General features: G+C 41.2%; 2 protein-coding genes across 2 annotated transcripts; both read left to right on the top strand.

The window, feature by feature from the left end:
• The first annotated feature begins 12,864 nt into the window (after nt 1-12,864).
• LOC115964445 (putative pentatricopeptide repeat-containing protein At1g12700, mitochondrial) lies at nt 12,865-13,624 on the top strand. The gene is made up of 2 exons (XM_031083754.1): nt 12,865-13,545; nt 13,589-13,624. Exons 1-2 carry the CDS (start codon nt 12,865-12,867, stop codon nt 13,622-13,624), a joined length of 717 nt encoding a protein of 238 aa, XP_030939614.1.
• On the top strand, nt 13,588-15,537 carry LOC115962934 (putative pentatricopeptide repeat-containing protein At1g12700, mitochondrial). The gene is made up of 2 exons (XM_031081821.1): nt 13,588-14,697; nt 15,458-15,537. The coding sequence occupies exon 1, from the start codon at nt 13,681-13,683 to the stop codon at nt 14,632-14,634; it is 954 nt and encodes a 317-aa protein (XP_030937681.1). The 5' UTR covers nt 13,588-13,680; the 3' UTR covers nt 14,635-14,697; nt 15,458-15,537.
• Nucleotides 15,538-16,531: the final 994 nt, after the last annotated feature.

Genomic DNA, 16,531 nt, shown 5'->3' with positions numbered 1-16,531 from the left:
TTAAAATAGTAAAATCGGGTCCCGGCAGGCATTATAAAAGGGGGGCTTGCTGTGAACAGAGGGGAGGAACAATGGGAACTTGGACTAAGAAATAGAAAGCCTAAAAGAAATAGCAAAGAAAACAAAGTGAGAAGAAAGAAAGAAATAGTGAGAATTAAAAAGGTGGGCATCCACCGATAGATTGGTCCCTTCTCTCCCTCATGAAATCTGACCCTCTGTAAGAAAACTCGAGAGTATTTATGCAGAAAACCACTTAGACCTGTTTCCCTCAGGGCAGTTAACCTCTACGGCAGGATTTTTTCCTAAGAGATTAACTGCTTTGAGAGGAACGTTCTTCCCTTTGTGGTTCTGCTCTTGCGGATTGGATTTCCGGTCGATTTCCTCTAATAGTCCGACTAACCCATGCATATTAACATTTGATGTCCTTTGTTATGCTTTTTTTTTTTTCCTCTTCCATAAAAAAGAAAACAATTAGTATTTGCTGTTATAATTGATTTTAGGGGCTATTTGGTCAATTCCCCATAAAGTGGCTAGATATTTTCTGTTTATTTTATTATTATTATGTTTGTCTGCCACGATTTGTCTGAAATAGTTTTGCCTACCGTGAACACGTCCCTGGCAGACTTGGCCTAGTTTGCGCACAAGCCGGACCAACTTAAGCTGAAACTGGGCCAGTCTCGACTCTCTTATTCAGAAAACTTGGGCTTAGTGCAGCAGGAGGCAGCCCAATACCACTAGCACAGCCCACCCCCTTATAATTGGCGACTCCGCTAGAGAGTTGGGAAGCAGATAGGGGTAAAAAAAAAAAGCCCCTTACAAACAATGCCACCAAATTCTAAGACGACACGGAATATGAGTACCGTACCTTCGCAAGCAGAATCCAGGCCAACAACACCCCACTAATAGTAACTTAACCAAACGGAAGGTGCCAATAGAACGGGGGCTGATCCTCAGCCACAGACAAGAGTCCCTGCAGACAATGTCAACACCTTTATTGAAGTATTGCAATCATTGCAGCACTCATAGCAACAAATGATGGAAAAGATCCGTCAACTAAAGGCAGACAAAACAAAGGAGAAAGGAAGCCAACATGATCCAGAGCATCCGACAGACAGAGAGGAGACACTGGCAGGAGGTGTCCCACGGAATACAGAATAGCGCTTCAGTACTATGGCTGAAGTGGCGGCTTTTCTGGAGCAAGAGAGAGCCAGAACACCAAAGGAGAGGTTTTACTCACGAAGACCTCCTTACCCTCTAGAGGTACTCAACAAATCATACCTTGAGAGGTATGAGCCAAGGGCCTTTGCACAATACGATGGTAGGAAGGGAAGTGTGGTTGAACACATGAGCATTTATTGATACCCTTGCCCTTTATGCAGCAGACGAAGCTTATGATTATGGGAGTTTCAAAGTCACTGTGTGACCGGGCATACCCCTGGTACATCGACTTAAAACCAAGATCGATCCCAACTTTGGATGACATAGTGGATGTATTTTGCACTAAGTACTCCATAGAGAGGAAACAGTAACACTCCCAACCCTGCAAGTGACCAAGCAAAGGAATGGCGAGGATTTGATGGAATACATCAAGCGGTTCAGGGACATAGCACTTGACTACTACAACCACTGTGAAGAAAGGACCTTAGCAGAAATGTGCATGACTAACATGATTAGGGAATTCAGAGCTATCCATCAAAAGGGCCTTGGTGGATACAGGTGCTTCCGTAAACCTCATTTCGTTGAGCATCTTGCAACTAGTAGGAATTTCAGAAAGTAACGGGGTTCGGCAGAAAAGGTGAGTACATTATAGGCCACATTCAATTGTAATTGAAAGTATGCCCTATAGCTTCTTTAGCTCATTTCCATGTGATCAAAATGGAAGTATCCTATCATATGCTTTTGGAAAGGCCTTGGTTACACAAACACCGATGGGCTCCGTCTAGGGAAAACTCAATTTTAAAGCCATAAGGAACCTTCGTGTCTAGGTGGGAAGATGTTCAAGGTGACCCAGAACCCGATCTAAGAGAGCTATTGGCATGAAAGAAGAAAAGAAAAGAAGCGTTTGCCGCAGAGCCAGACGAAACACCTCAGCGCATCAGGGTCCGAGGCCTTGATGGCAGGATTGTGTATAAGTTATGAAGGCATGTGGGGCCCACAAGTGAGATGCAAGTGGTCTCACCCAAAAAGGGCAACACAAGAGTTTGGTGTGTTGCGACGCCGAAGAAAGTTTGGGAAAAGAAGAAGAGAATGATGGGGAAGTTGCGGCAGAAAAAGACACACAGGTTGTGACAGAGGAAGAATTGGAAGAAGTTGACCTAGGGTCTGATTCACGGGAACCAAGGTCTATCTCAATTAGTGCAAGCCTGACAGAAAAAGAAAAGCCAGAACTGACGCTACTGTTGAAAGAATTCAAAGACGTTTTTGCTTGGGACTACAGTGAAATGTCAGGACTGGATCCCAGGCTAGTTGCGCATACATTAAATGTAGACCCAGAGGCCAAGCCGGTGGCCTAGCCTGCCAGGATATTTCACACAGAAATAGAAGAGCAGATAGTCAAAGCGATGCAAAAGTTACTAGCCGCAGGATTCATCAAACCTATTCAGCATCCTCGCTGGCTATCCAACATAGTACCATTAAAGAAGAAGAACGGCCAGATAAGATGTTATGTAGATTTCAGAAATCTCAACAAAGTCTGTCCGAAGGACGATTTCCCATTGCCAAATATGGATTTACTAATAGATTGTGCGGCAAGAAGTGCCATGTTGTCGTTCATGGACGGTTTCAGCGGATACAATTAGATCAGGATGGCACCAAAGGATGTAGAGAAAATTGCTTTCAGAATGCCCATGGGCAATTTCTACTATACTGTGATGCCCTTTAGGTTAAAAAATGCAGGTGCAACTTATCAATGATGGCCATATTTCATGATAGGATGCACCAGGAGCTAGAAGATTATGTGGATGACATAGTGGTTAAATCAAGGAGGAGAGAAGAACACTTTTGCATGTTAAAAAGGGCATTCGAAAGATACAGAGCTTTTAAGTTAAGGATGAATCCCCTTAAGTGCGCATTCGGAGTGTCCTCTAAGAAATTCTTGGGTTTCTTGGTTCACAGCAGGGGCATAGATGTGGACCCGACCAAAGCCACGACCATAGCAATTATGAGACCTCTAGCCACAGTAAAAGAGTTGAAGAGCTTCTTAGGAAAAATCTCATATATCCAGAGATTCATCCCTGGATTGACATCAATCACCTCTGCCTTCACCAAGTTACTCAAAAAGGGGCAAAGTTTTGAGTGGGGGGAAGCGTAGCAAACGGCCTTCAAAAGGCTACAACAAATAATGATGAACCACCCCACGATGCAGGCCCCTATCCATAAAAGACCAATACTACTTTATTTGGCCACCAACTTGTATGCCATCAGTGCACTAATCGCTTAGGAAGATTGAAGTGGTGTCGAGCAACCAATATACTACATTAGCTACGCCTTAAAAGATGCAGAAACTCGTTACCCATGGGTAGAGAGAGCATGCCTGACTATTGTATACGCTTTGCAGAGGTTGCGTCACTATTTCTTGGCCTATGAAGTATGGCTGATGACTATGTCCTATGCCATTAAAGCTCTATTATAAGAGCCGATTCTCTCTAGTAGAATATCCTAGTGGTTGCTACAGTTATCACAATATGACTTGAGAATGGGGACACCTAGGGTAGTGAAAAGTCAGGCTATAATAGATTTATTGGCACAGTTTCCAAGAGAGGAAGAATTCCCGCTAGATGATGAAGTTTTAGGGAAAGTAGCCATGGCAGAAGAGGCCAGGGAACAGTGGGTAATGAAATTCGATGGTCTTCTACTACCCATTTCGGAGGGGTGGGAGTAGTTTTGTATCATAAAGAAGACAAGGCAGTGGCGCTGTCATTTAAGCTGGAATTCCCCTGTTCAAACAACACAGCCGAGTATGAAGCCTACCTAATCGAGCTTGCCAAGGCTCTCGAAATGGGAGTCAAACATTTAAGGGTATTGGGAGATTCGAACTTGGTTGTTTGCCAAGCCAAGGGAAGCTTTTCCTTAAAGGAGCCTAGCCTGGCCCCATACAAAGTGATGGCCCAGAGAATAGAAAAAAAAAATTTCAACCTTCGAAATAGAGCATGCTCCGAGAAACAAAAACTAGTTTGCAGATGCATTAGCCGCATTGGGTTCGCAAATAATCTTCAAAAGGGATAGCACCAGGATAGAAGCCAGCAGGAGGAAAGAATCCATCATTGAGGTATTAAAAGAAAAGTTCTTGGAGGAACAAGGCGAAGGGGATTGGTGGATCCCTATTAAGGAAATCTTGATAAAGGGAGACGATGCAGCAGAATTAAAGATACTAAAAGACTACACCTTGGTATGAGAGGAGTTGTACACAGGATGCCGGTGGGGTCTTATCCAGATGCGTGGGGTAGGAAGAAGCCCAAAGAAAATTGAAAGAAATACACAACAAGACTTGTGGGTCTTGTGGAGAAGTCAGTCTTTACCGCAGACTTCAGAGAGCAGGCTTCTATTGGCCAAGTATGGGTAAAGATGCAGATCAAGTCCAAACCTAGTGTGGGACCTGCTAGCTTGCGGCAAAAAGGGAGAAAAGTTACGATGTATTCATCAGAGAGGATTGGAGAAGCCCTTTCATGCAGTACCTAACAGAAGGCATCCTGCCACAAAAGCACAGTGAAAGATACAAGTTTAAGAGGTTGGCAACACGTTACTTCTTGCATAACATGATCCTTTTCAAAAAGGGGTATGATGGGGACCCTTTGAGGTGTTTAGGCCTTGAAGAAGCAAAAGAAATAATAAAGGAAATACGTTCAAGGGAATGTGGTGAACACCAGGGGAAGCAAAAGCTTTACAGATGCCTGCTGCAGATGGGCTACTACTGGCCAACCATAAAAAGAGATGCGGCAAAATTTGTAAAAAGGTGTCATAGTTGTCAAGTACAAGCCAACTTGATTCATACCCATCCACAGGACTTACATAGCATGGTCACCTCATGACCCTTCCACACTTGGCGGCTAGATTTAGTAGGGCCAGTCAACCCACCATCACGTGGATACATATGGATATTAGTGGCTACAAAGTATTTTACTAAGTGAACAAAAGCAGTGCCACTCCGTAAGGTCATAGGGGGAGTAGTGGCAAATTCCATCAAAGAAAATATAATTGTGAGATTTTGGGTGCCTCACAGGATCATCATTGACAAGGGCACACCATTTGTCAACAATGATGTAAGGAGGATGCTAGAGTTCTACCAAGTCAACCACCACAGGTCATCACCTTATTACTTTCAAGGGAATGGGTAGGCAGAGACAACAAACAAAACTCTCATAAAGATCATCAGTAAAATGAACCAAAAGTATATGGGGGGATGGGCGATGCACCTGCCAGATGCTCTTTGGGCTTACAGAAAATCACCAAAGTCAGTCATAGGCTTTTCACCCTTTTTCTTAGTCTATGGAACTAAGGTAGTGAACTCGGCAGAAATAATGACGTCGTCCCTGAGGGTCATGCAGACGCGAGAAAAAGAAAAGGAGGAAGAAGTCTTCGCGGCAGAAAGGTGTAAGGACCTAAAAGGGCTTGATGAAAAGAAAGAAGAGGCCCAGGAATGCAACTGAAGATACAGACAAAAGATAACTGAAGCCTACGGCAGGATGACTAGGGAAAGAGTGTTTGCAGAAGGACAACTTGTGTTAAAGGTGGCAGAATGTCAGGCGAGGCCTGGCAAGACCATCTAAGTTTGCACCAAAGTAGGAGGGACCCCTTGTGATAAGGGAAGCACATCAAAGTAGGTATTATTGCCTAACTCAAATGGATGGCAAAGACTTAATAGATCCCATCAATGGGAAATGGCTGAAACGTTATTATGCTTAGGGAAAAGAGTTATGTGGTTGTCCTTTTCTTTTGTTAAAAAAATTTTATGTTTCCTTCACTGCATTTTTTCGTCCAAGTGATTATGTCACATAAGAAAAAGTTGTAACGTGCTTTCATGAGTATATAATGAAAAAGTACGAAGTATTAGCACCATGTCATAGTAATAGTAAAAGAAGTAGCAAGGTGTAGTATCATGATTACAAATCCAAACTGTGGCAAACACATGCCAAATAAATACTATAGGAAATATATAAGTGCTCTGTGCGACATAACAAAAACAAGAAAACAAAGAAAAGGGAAGGGAACTGCGTCATCATCAATAGAGTCCAGAAATGAGAGTCTGGTCTCCAAAAGGACTGGGCCCACTAACGTCGGAAAGAAGGCGCTTATGACGACCCTCCAAATCTGCCAACTCTTTCTTCAGAGGCTTGATACGGGCATCTATAGCATCAACAGCTGGCTGAACTCTCCTCATAAAAAGGGCTTGGGTAACTTCACAGAGGTGATCAAGAACAAACTCCACAGAAGCCGATGTTGATAAGCTCCTGAATCATTGCCCTTTACTGTAGGATTCTCTTGGCAGAAACAGAATCAATAAAGTTGTGCTTAATGTCATTCAGCATGCATCCCAACATCTTCAAGAAATGCTCTCTAGTAGAATGGCCAATACGGAATTCTTACATAAAATTGACATGGCTGCTGTAGATCATCACCAAGTGAGAAACGTAATCCTCAAGAACTCAGAAGCCATAAAATTCCACGTAAGGAGGACCAAAAGCCCAGAAGTCTGCTGGGCCAAGGTCGTTAACCTCCGGCTGCTCAAAGCAGGCAAAGAAGGTTGCAGCATCATCTGGGATGGCAGTGGAACTGCTACCCACGTCAAATTGAGAGGGGGCAGTAGGAAGTGGACCTATATAAAAAAAAAAAAAAAAATACAAGGCAAAATGAGAAGCCATGGTTTGGGAAGAGAAGCTTTACAAAAAAAAAAAAAAAAAAAAAAAAAAACAAAGAGAAAGAAAGAAAGATATAATAAAAGGGAAAGGAAACTTGCCAAAGCTACTAGGAATAGGGGCTGCGGGTGTAGTGGAAACAAGTACTGTAAATACAGAAGAAGTAGGAGCAGTAAGTACGGCTAAAAAAAGTGTTGAAGGTATGACAGGAATGGGCGCTACTGGTGTGGCAGAAGCAGACATTCCCACACCTGCTACAATTTCTGGCCCCTCAAAAGTCTCTGTAAGCAAGGAGATAGGCATGCAAATGAAACGCAAGTACAAAAAAGAAGAAGAAGGAAAGAGCAAGGAAGGAAAGATGCATACCCATGAAGTTAGGCTCGGGCGAAGCACTCTTCTCTTCATCGGAATCAGAAATCCTCTATTTCAGGATGGACGCATCATCAGGATCCTTAAGAATGTCATCGGACCCCTCAGAGGATAAGTCCATATCAAGACCACGGATAGCGGAACTGGGAATGGAGGAAGGAGTAACAACAAGGGAAGCCCCACCCTTTGCAGCCTAGGAAATAGCTGCAAAGGGGTCACTGGTCGAAATGACAAGCGGCAAAACAGAGGAAGTGGTCTTGGTCTAAACGACGGTAGGAGAAATGGGTCTTTCTGGAGGAGCGGGTGCCTCAGCGGGTAGAGGTGTAGTCTCACCAACCCCTTCAGTATGAGTACCCTCTTCTCTGTGTATTGGCTCGACAGAAAGGGTGGGAGATTTGGCAGGAGCCTTATTTGCAGCAGTAGAGGGAGCGGGTGTTGCGAATACCACATCAGCCCCATCGAAAAAGCCTTCCATGGGTACACCCATGAAGGCGGAAATCTCCTCAGCAGTAAGGTGATATATGGATAGAGGTTCGGGCTCCTCTTTAAAAAAAGGGGGGGAAAAAGGGGAAGAAGGTGAATACAAATATTGACGTGAAGACCGAAGGAATTATTAATCAAAACAAAAGACACACAGCAGAGGGAACACGTACGAAATATGGGAAAAAAAAAAAAAAAGTGAAGAAAAGAGACTTACCTCAGATTCAGGCTCATCAAGCAAGATAGGGTGGGTAACTGACGAGTCCTCCTTATGCTTAGACTAAAAGGAAGGAGAAAGAGGAAATTAGCAAGGTTAGCCACAAGAAAGTTAAAAGGTATTTTTGTCAAAAAAAAGGGAGAGAACTTACCCTCCACTCAGTAGCAAACACAGGATTAGAGGTTGTCTTCCTTTTGCTACCTCAAGTTCTGCTAGCCAGGGAAGCACCTATAGGTGGTAGTGGGGTGGTAGGCTTGGTTTTGCCGATAGATTTAAGCTTGGCAGGAGCTTTCTTACTCGACACAGAGATGTTTATTACTTCGACATTTTTCTCCCAATCGGGAGGATAATCGCTAGCATGCCAGTACCATCATTTTTTCTCTGCATCCCATTCAAAAATGGCTGATCGATTCTATCTCCTAACATATGCCAAAACAAATATGGAAGGGAGAAGCAAGCGAGAGTCAACCGAGATGACCATACCAAGCCCATCAAGGAAAATAAGAGAGAAGCCACGGCTACCTACTAGTTCATCCACAAATTTTTGTCATCATCGCTTGCCAATAACTATGCATGGGAGGAGTACAGAGGCCCTCCCTTAGTGAAGTAGAAACTATAATGGCACTGAAGCGCTGCCCCCAAAATTCAAAGGCAATATGCCGTAGGAAAGGGCAGACCAAAGTAGGAGATTCCATAAGGAAGGAAATGTCATCGGGGATATCCTGATCTAACCCAAACTGCCTTCTCACCCGGTTAGTAGGATAGTGAACGAACTAATGCCTTTGTCGACTAGGTAAGGTAGCCATCCGGCATTAGTGGCCACTAGATAAGTAATCCCCATTTCATCAAAACTAGCCAAGGGGGTAATAGTCCCAATGATGTCAACAAACGAACCCATGGTAGAATCTATACATGTATAATTTGCGCCCAAATTTTTATAAGCCCTCCAAGAAAAACCAACACCCTTATCAAAAGACTCAACCACAGAATAACCAATGGGCTTCAAGCCAGACCAATGGAAAGCAAGCAGAAAATCAAACTCAAACCTATCACAAAAGTTAGTAATTACCCTTAGACATGTCTGGTACTTATCTCTAACAAAACGAGTAGGTCTGCACTTTGCCAAGTATTGAGCACAACGCTTAAATAACAACTGTTGCAGTATGGTACAGTGGACGGAAGAGGTAACTATATGGCAAGACCCAGCCTGACTATCATCACTACGCAGAATGTCTAAATGGACATACAGATGCCTCAGGAACATGGGGGCCAACGACAGGCTCACCCCAGCAGATATTTTGATGGCTAAACGAAAGTACAAAAGTTTTATAGCATGGTGGGGGTGGGACCCAAAAACAAATTTACAAAGCCAAAACGCAACAAAAGCCGCGCGGCGAGAAGATACAGAGAACTTAGAAGAAGAACTAACCCAGTATGACAACTTGGTGTTTCCGGCCATCCTTTTCCTCAGTTCAACCTCAATAGCCTCTTCTTCCAGAAAAAACTCTAGAGTGGTAGGATCGGTATCACCAAGAATAGGCAGGAGTAACTGATTGGCCATATCTTCGAGAGTAATGGTAAGTTACTGCACGAGAAAAAGAAGGTGTGGGTGGTGGTACACTACCGTCGGACCAAATGTCAGAGGTTATAGAGGTCCCTAAAGTTTGACAGGTAGTAAGATGAAACAATAGCTTTCAAGACGCCGGCTCATTGCAACAACCCCATGAAGCCCATATCAGATAACTCACTATTGACCCATTCTCTCCAACCCAAGGTAGTGCCAGACCTAAATTCAAAATGAATGGGTACAGGAAGTGAGATGCCTTGGCGAATGGCTAGATTAGGGATTGAAGACAATAACAGAGCCCAAGAGACGTCGGGGTTTCAATGGTCAAGGGCAAGCCATACATGGCCCAGCGGTGGCGGCGCATAGTCACCAGGAACTTTCTGAAAGTGAGGGTGGGCTTCATACCACGAGTCGATCAAAGGGGCGCATTCACTGTTGGGGTCGCGCCGTGTCTCTTCCCCAGTTGACTGCTCTGAATCAGAGTGTTCCGTCTCCTCGCCTATGCCAGGAACGGTGGGAGAGTCAGAAGCGATTGTCTTCCCTTTACAGTGGGAAAAGCCTTGGCTTTTCATTGACAACATGGTAAGAGGACTTAGTCGGAGAAGATGGGTACGGATGTTTGAAAAGGAAAAGACAGTGAAGAGTAAGAGACAGAGAATATGTGTTCTTGGAAAAGAAGGAGTTTGTGTTTAAAGTGCAGAAGGATTCCTCTTTAAATACCCAAGTCATTAATAACGGCACGAAGGAAGGTGACGGGTCAACCATTAGAATGGGATGAAATTAATGAAATGGCGGCTATGCTTAGAGAATAACTACCAAACTGGGAAATTCGAAGAGACCACCCTATTCATAGCAGGAAAGAAAATATATATAATATATATATAAGAAGGGGTCCACAACTTTAAAAAGACCAGAGAAGAAAGAAGAAAAAGATGAGAAGAGAAAGGACAGAAATGTCTTTTCATTCACATATGAACCACAGGAACGTTTCATATGTTCAGGGGCCTAATGTTGAGGGCCATTTGTGAGAATTCAGGTGGAAAGAAAGAAAGCCCAATAACAAGGGCAACAAAGAATTAACAAAGCAGATAACAAAACCATTAGGCCTAAGCGACAGGAATAATGGATCACAGGTTCAAGAAATAAACAAATGGGTCTTGAAGAGGCAAGTGGGCTCAAAGAAGCCTGGAAAGAGAGAAATAGTATCCCATGGGTAGTGTATGAGGTAGAAAATCGAGAAAGGTCTGCCGCAGGCCCAAAGTAATGCAAACTAAGAAAGTAAGGGGTTTATGGCAGGCCCATAAACCCCAAGGATGAGAATAAGGTTATTTGGCCAGGGAAGCCAAATGAAGTTAGTAAAAAACTCATGGGAATGTAGAATTAGCAAAAGGGCCGAGGAAGCCCAAAGAAAGCAAACGAGCTGAGGATGCCCAAGGGAAAGCCAAAAGGGACATAGGAGCCCATAAATAAAAGCAAACTAGTGGCCATGCCAAGCTACTGAGAGAAGGAATAAATGGCTGGCCTAAAAGAGGCCCAACGGGATTAAGTTATTACAGTAGGAATAACAGAACGACATTGCAAGAAATAAGGGAAACCAAGGAATGGGCCAAAGAAATGTAAGACCCATCATCAAATAAAGCCCAGCTCCTGAGAGGAGCGAGAAAACAAAAGGCAGCCCACATAAGAGGTCAAGAAACACGGATGACGAGCCTCCAGACTATGGCAGATGAATGGGCAGCAGGCAAGTTTTGGACATATATGGAATGAAGGCACGCACGAGGCCCAAACATCACCAGCCTGTACCCATCCAATACAAAGCATGGTGAGGTCGGGAGGGTCAGAGAATCAGAGGTCATGGTTTGGTAGTGGGGAGAGGGGAAAAATCTATTTTGAAGGTTTCTACTTAGGCTCTTTTGGGGAAGTGTCCTGCTGGGATGGCTTACTACCCAAAAGATGCAAGCTAAGTTGGAACCATTAGGTGCATGCCATGAGGGATAGGAAGAGAGAAATAACCCAGATCGTAGCAGGAAAGGGTGCCATGACAGACTAGCAAACAAAATACTCTTCCTTTTCTGGCAATGGGAGGGCGACACACAGATGGAACAATAATGGTCGGCTAGTACACCCAAACCAGACAAAGGGAGTTAAAGGTCAAAATAGTAAAATCGGGTCACGGCAGGCACTATAAAAGGAGAGTCTTGCCGTGAACAGAGGGGAGTAACAATAGGAACTTGGACTAAGAAATAGAAAACTTAAAAGAAATAGCAAAAGAAACGAAGTGAGAAGTAAGTAAGAAATAGTGAGAATAAGAAAGGTGGGCATGCACCGGTAGATTGGTCCCTTCTCTCCCTCATGAAATCTGGCCCTCTATAAGAAAACTCGAGAATATCTCCGCAGAAAACCACTCAGACCTGTTTCCCTCAGGGCAGTTAACCTCTACAGCAGGATTTTTTCCTGAGAGATTGACTGCTTTGAGGAGGAACATTCTTCCCTTTGTGGTTCTGCTCCTGTAGATTGGATTTCCTATCGATTTCCTTTAATATTTCGACTAACCCATGCATATTAACATTTGATGTCCTCTGTTATGCTTTTTTTCTCTTCCGTAAAAAAGAAAACAATTAGTATTGCTGTTGTAATTGATTTTAGGGGCTATTTGGTTAATTCCCCATTAAGTGGCTAGATATTTTCTGTTTATTTTATTATTATTTTGTCTGTCTGTCACAATTTGTTTGACACAGTTTCGCTTGCAGTGAACACGTCCCTGGCAGACTTGGCCTAGGTTGCGCACAAGCCGGACCAACTTAAGCTGAAGCTGGGCCGATCCTGACTCTCTTATCCAGAAAACTTGTGTTTAGTGCAGCAGGAGCAGCCCAACACCACTAGCGCTGCCCACCCCCTTATAAAAGGTTAAACCAAATGGATAAAACTTGTAATTGAAAGTCCAGCAAAATCTATTAATTTGGATGGAATCTTAATGATTTCATATTTAGTATAAACTTTAGGGGCTTGAATATAGTATTGAATTTTTTTTTTTTTTTTTTTGAGAAGATAGTATTGAAAGTTCGTAAATTAAATTGTTATAAAACCAAACCAAATAAGGTAAATTATAATTTTTCCAAAAAAGAAGAAGGAGAGGAAGTTGTCAAATCCAAAACTCTTTAAACATGCAAAGACACTAAACAAATGGTTTGCTTGCTAAAAAACACATAGAAGCACGTTAACTCTAAGCTCTCTCGCCATTAGATAACTGATCAGTAGCTTAGTTCAAGTAAACTACCCTCAAAATCGATTCTCTCTCTCTCTCTTGCTTTCTCAATTCTCAAACTCTATTGTTTCGTTCTGATTTCCGCTGCCGAATTGTTTGCTGGATCTTTAGGAAAATGGGTACGCTGCTTCGTACTTCCCACTCTTCTTTTCGTTCTTATTGTTATTCTACTCTTATTGCTACTGCTGCTGCTACTACTAGTATTGCTAGTGCTAAAAAAAACCCGAATCACAATCTGAATCAAAATCAATTCTTGAAATCTGTTAGAGATCAATGCAAATCTAGAAGCTTTAGGAATGTTGATCATGCCTTAGACCTGTTTGATACAATGCTTCACATGTGCCCTTTGCCTTCCATTAACAATTTTAATCACATGTTGAGTGTCATTGCAAGATTGAAGCATTACCCAGTAGTCATTTATCAAATTAAACAAATCAAATCATTTGGTATCTCTCCTAATGTTTATACTCTTAATATTTTGGCTAACTGCTTCTGCCATTTGGACCGAGTAGATTTTGTGTTTTTTGTCTTGGCAACAATTTTGAAACTTGGTTATCACCCAAACTCTGTTACTCTAAACACCCTTGTCAAGGGGCTCTATCTTCAAGGTAACATTGCTCGAGCTGTGAAGTTGGTAGAAGATATGGAGCAGAAAGGGTATCAACCTAATGCATTTACTTGTGGAACGATACTAAATGCTTTGTGTAAGATTGGTAAGACTGATATGGCTATGAGGTTGCTTAAGAAGATGGAAAAAGGGAATTTTGAGCTTGATAGTTTATGTAAGGATAGATTGGTAACTGAGGCTTTGAACCTTTTATCTGGAATGATGATTAAAGGCATTCAGCCGGACCTTACCACTTACAATTCCTTGATTCAATGCCTATGCAATTTTGGCCAGTGGAAAGAGGCTACTACTCTATTGAACGAGATGTCACAGAGGAAGATCATGCCAAGTGTGAGGACCTTCAACATATTGGTAGACACATTTTGCAAAGAGGGGATGTTGAAAGAGGCGAAGATTATTTTTGATAAGATGATTCAAAAAGGTATTAAGCCTAACGTAGTCTCTTATAATACTTTGATTGATGGATACTGTTTGCAAAATAAATTGAAGGATGCCATTGAAGCATTGAATATGATGGTTAAGAGGGATTGTTCACCTGATGTTGTTAGCTATAACACATTAGTTAATGGATTTTGTAAAGAGAAAAGAATTGATGAGACAATGAATCTCTTTCATGAAATGTCCAACAAGGGAGTAACTCCAGATGTTGTGACTTACAACACTCTTATAGGTGGGTTTTGTCGAGTGGAGAGACGCAAGGCTGCTCTAGAGCTATTCCATAAGATGCAGGCTTGTGGCCAACCTCCAGATCCCCGAACTTATGTTGTCTTGTTGAACGGCCTGTGTAAGAATGGACAAGTTGTTGAGGCAATAAAAGTGTTTCTTGAGATGGAAGACAAAATGTTGTGCAACAATATTGTGATTTACAACATTTTGATTGACGGTTTGTGTAATGTCGAGAATCTTAAAGTTGCAAGAGAACTCTTTTATAGTCTGCCTGCGAAAGGATTACAACCCGATGTTCGAACTTACACCATAATGCTCAAAGGGCTTTGCAAAGAGAGACTAATAGATGAAGCGAGTGAGCTACTTGAGAAAATGGATGGGAACGTTTGTACCCCTAACGATTGCACATATAACACAATCATCCAAGGGTTATTGCAATGGAATGAGACATCAAAGGCAATAAAATATCTCAAAATAATGGTTGACAAGGGTTTTTCAGCAAATGCGACGGTTGCAACCATGTTGTTTGACTTACTGTCATCTAATCAAGTAGATAAGAACATTCAAGAATTGCTTCATAAGTTTGTGTGAAGGTTTTTTAACTTCTCCAGATCATGGACAAGCTTCATATTTTTACCCATCGCTGGTCAATCTGTAAGCAACATGTTTTTTTTTTTTTTTGGAGTAAATTTTATATTTTTTACAAGATTAGCTCAAATGTGCAGTAAATGTAAAAGGATCCTCTTAGATTCAAATGAATCTATTAAAATTAAATATTATAAATTAAAAAAATATATTTAAATATCATGTTATTTAAAATTTTAAATAATATAAAAAGTTAAGTTTAAGAATCAAGTTGGTTAGTTTTAAAATATCTTGGATGCATTGGCCCAAATATGGGTGTTAACTGTATTTTACCCAATAAATAATAATAAATCTAAAATGCAAAGTGCACCTTCTAAGTTTAACTAAAATTCATTTCAGTCCCCTAATTTTACTTTTGTTCAATCTTCTAAGTATCCAATTTTGCCCTACGTGTTCTATCTATATTTATTTTAATGTCAAGTGAATTATTAGGTGCAAAAATTGAAGAGTATAAATCCAATTAGTTTTTTTATTAGATTTCAATTGGAGTTCAATTTTGTGCCACATATGTATATTATTTGGTGCGAACAAAAACCGAAAAGTTCAAATCTAATTAGGTGTTATATATATATATATATATATATATATATATAATTAAAAACCATTACATATTTTAAAATTTTATGACTTAAAAAATATGTAAATTGTAACTCTAATTGTAATTGTTTTTAATTATAGCCATGTATATGCACGGTATTATACACTAACTAGTTACAATAGTTATAGTGAACTTGATGATTCTAATTGTATATATGGTGTTGTTTTGCAGGCTGTGATGCTGAATGAGAGAATCAAGAGCCTAGATGCTCTCCAGAATGTTTTGAGGAAGGCAGAGGATTACCTATATGCTGGTGTGACTTTCTCTTTGCTAAACAGTATCTGTAACTTGTCCAATTTTTTGAGATGTATAATCACAAGTCCTTGAAGAGGAAAGGTGTAAGAATAAGAAAGAACATTGTCTATTTCTTCACACTCAGTGATCCAAATAGACTCTGTGCATTTTAAACACGCCTATATGCCTAACTCAACATGCCTGATGCAATAAATATATCATTGCATCAAAATTTTCATTAAAATATCTAAAGTTTATTACAACAAATTTTTTTTTGCACAAACCTATTACCTTAAATTTTATTGTAACACCTTGCATCAACTATGCAATAACTTTGATGTTATTGCAATGATTGTTTTCATTGTAATTGATAATGACAACATCGGTGTTGAATTTCTATTTTACCATTGTTTTGGACTTTTGCAATTGATAATGACAATATCAGAGTTGAATGTCTATTTTACCATTTTTTATTTTTACTAGTCGTAGACCCACAAAAGAGCCACGTGTAAAGCACATGTCTGGAAGATGAAGAGACATGCCAGCTTGGAGGTTTTTGCGAGTGTCTCATGGGAAAGGCCACCATGCGAAGTACTTGCAAAACTTTTTGTTTGGCAAAAATTTATGTTTGCTTTACTAAGTCTTTACTCACACTATATATACCCTCATTATCCACAAATTGTTAGGAGTGCTTTTCAAAGAGAAAACCCTAGAAACTACACTTGAGTATTAGAGATTGTTATACCCACAATCATTTACACATTTCCTTGTGGTTTTCCTTAACTCCTACCTCTCCATCTTCATATCCTTGAGAGGTTGATAGGCCAAAACACTTACCACACCCATCCTGAGTGTAAAGTGAGAATTTGGTGCTATTGGGAAGCATTGGAAAAAGCCATTCATTGGCAAATGCAATTGGGCTGAATTGCGAGATCCGGAAAGCTAGAGAAGACGAGGTTCTGAGAAGCCAGTTGGTAGTAGGAGCTTGAAAGGCTTAAGTACATGGGGTAG

Source organism: Quercus lobata, chromosome 10, assembly GCF_001633185.2.
Source record: "Quercus lobata isolate SW786 chromosome 10, ValleyOak3.0 Primary Assembly, whole genome shotgun sequence".
NCBI classification, from domain to species: domain Eukaryota; kingdom Viridiplantae; phylum Streptophyta; class Magnoliopsida; order Fagales; family Fagaceae; genus Quercus; species Quercus lobata.
This window is presented reverse-complemented; position numbering and strand designations above follow the sequence as displayed.

Coding starts and splice junctions, on each gene's coding strand:
- LOC115964445 (XM_031083754.1), top strand. CDS start 12,865: ATGGGTACGCTGCTTCGTACTTCCCACTCTTCTTTTCGTTCTTATTGT. Junction 13,546..13,588: donor GTTTATGTAAGGATAGATTG/GTAACTGAGGCT, acceptor TGATGATTAAAG/GCATTCAGCCGGACCTTACC.
- LOC115962934 (XM_031081821.1), top strand. CDS start 13,681: ATGTCACAGAGGAAGATCATGCCAAGTGTGAGGACCTTCAACATATTG.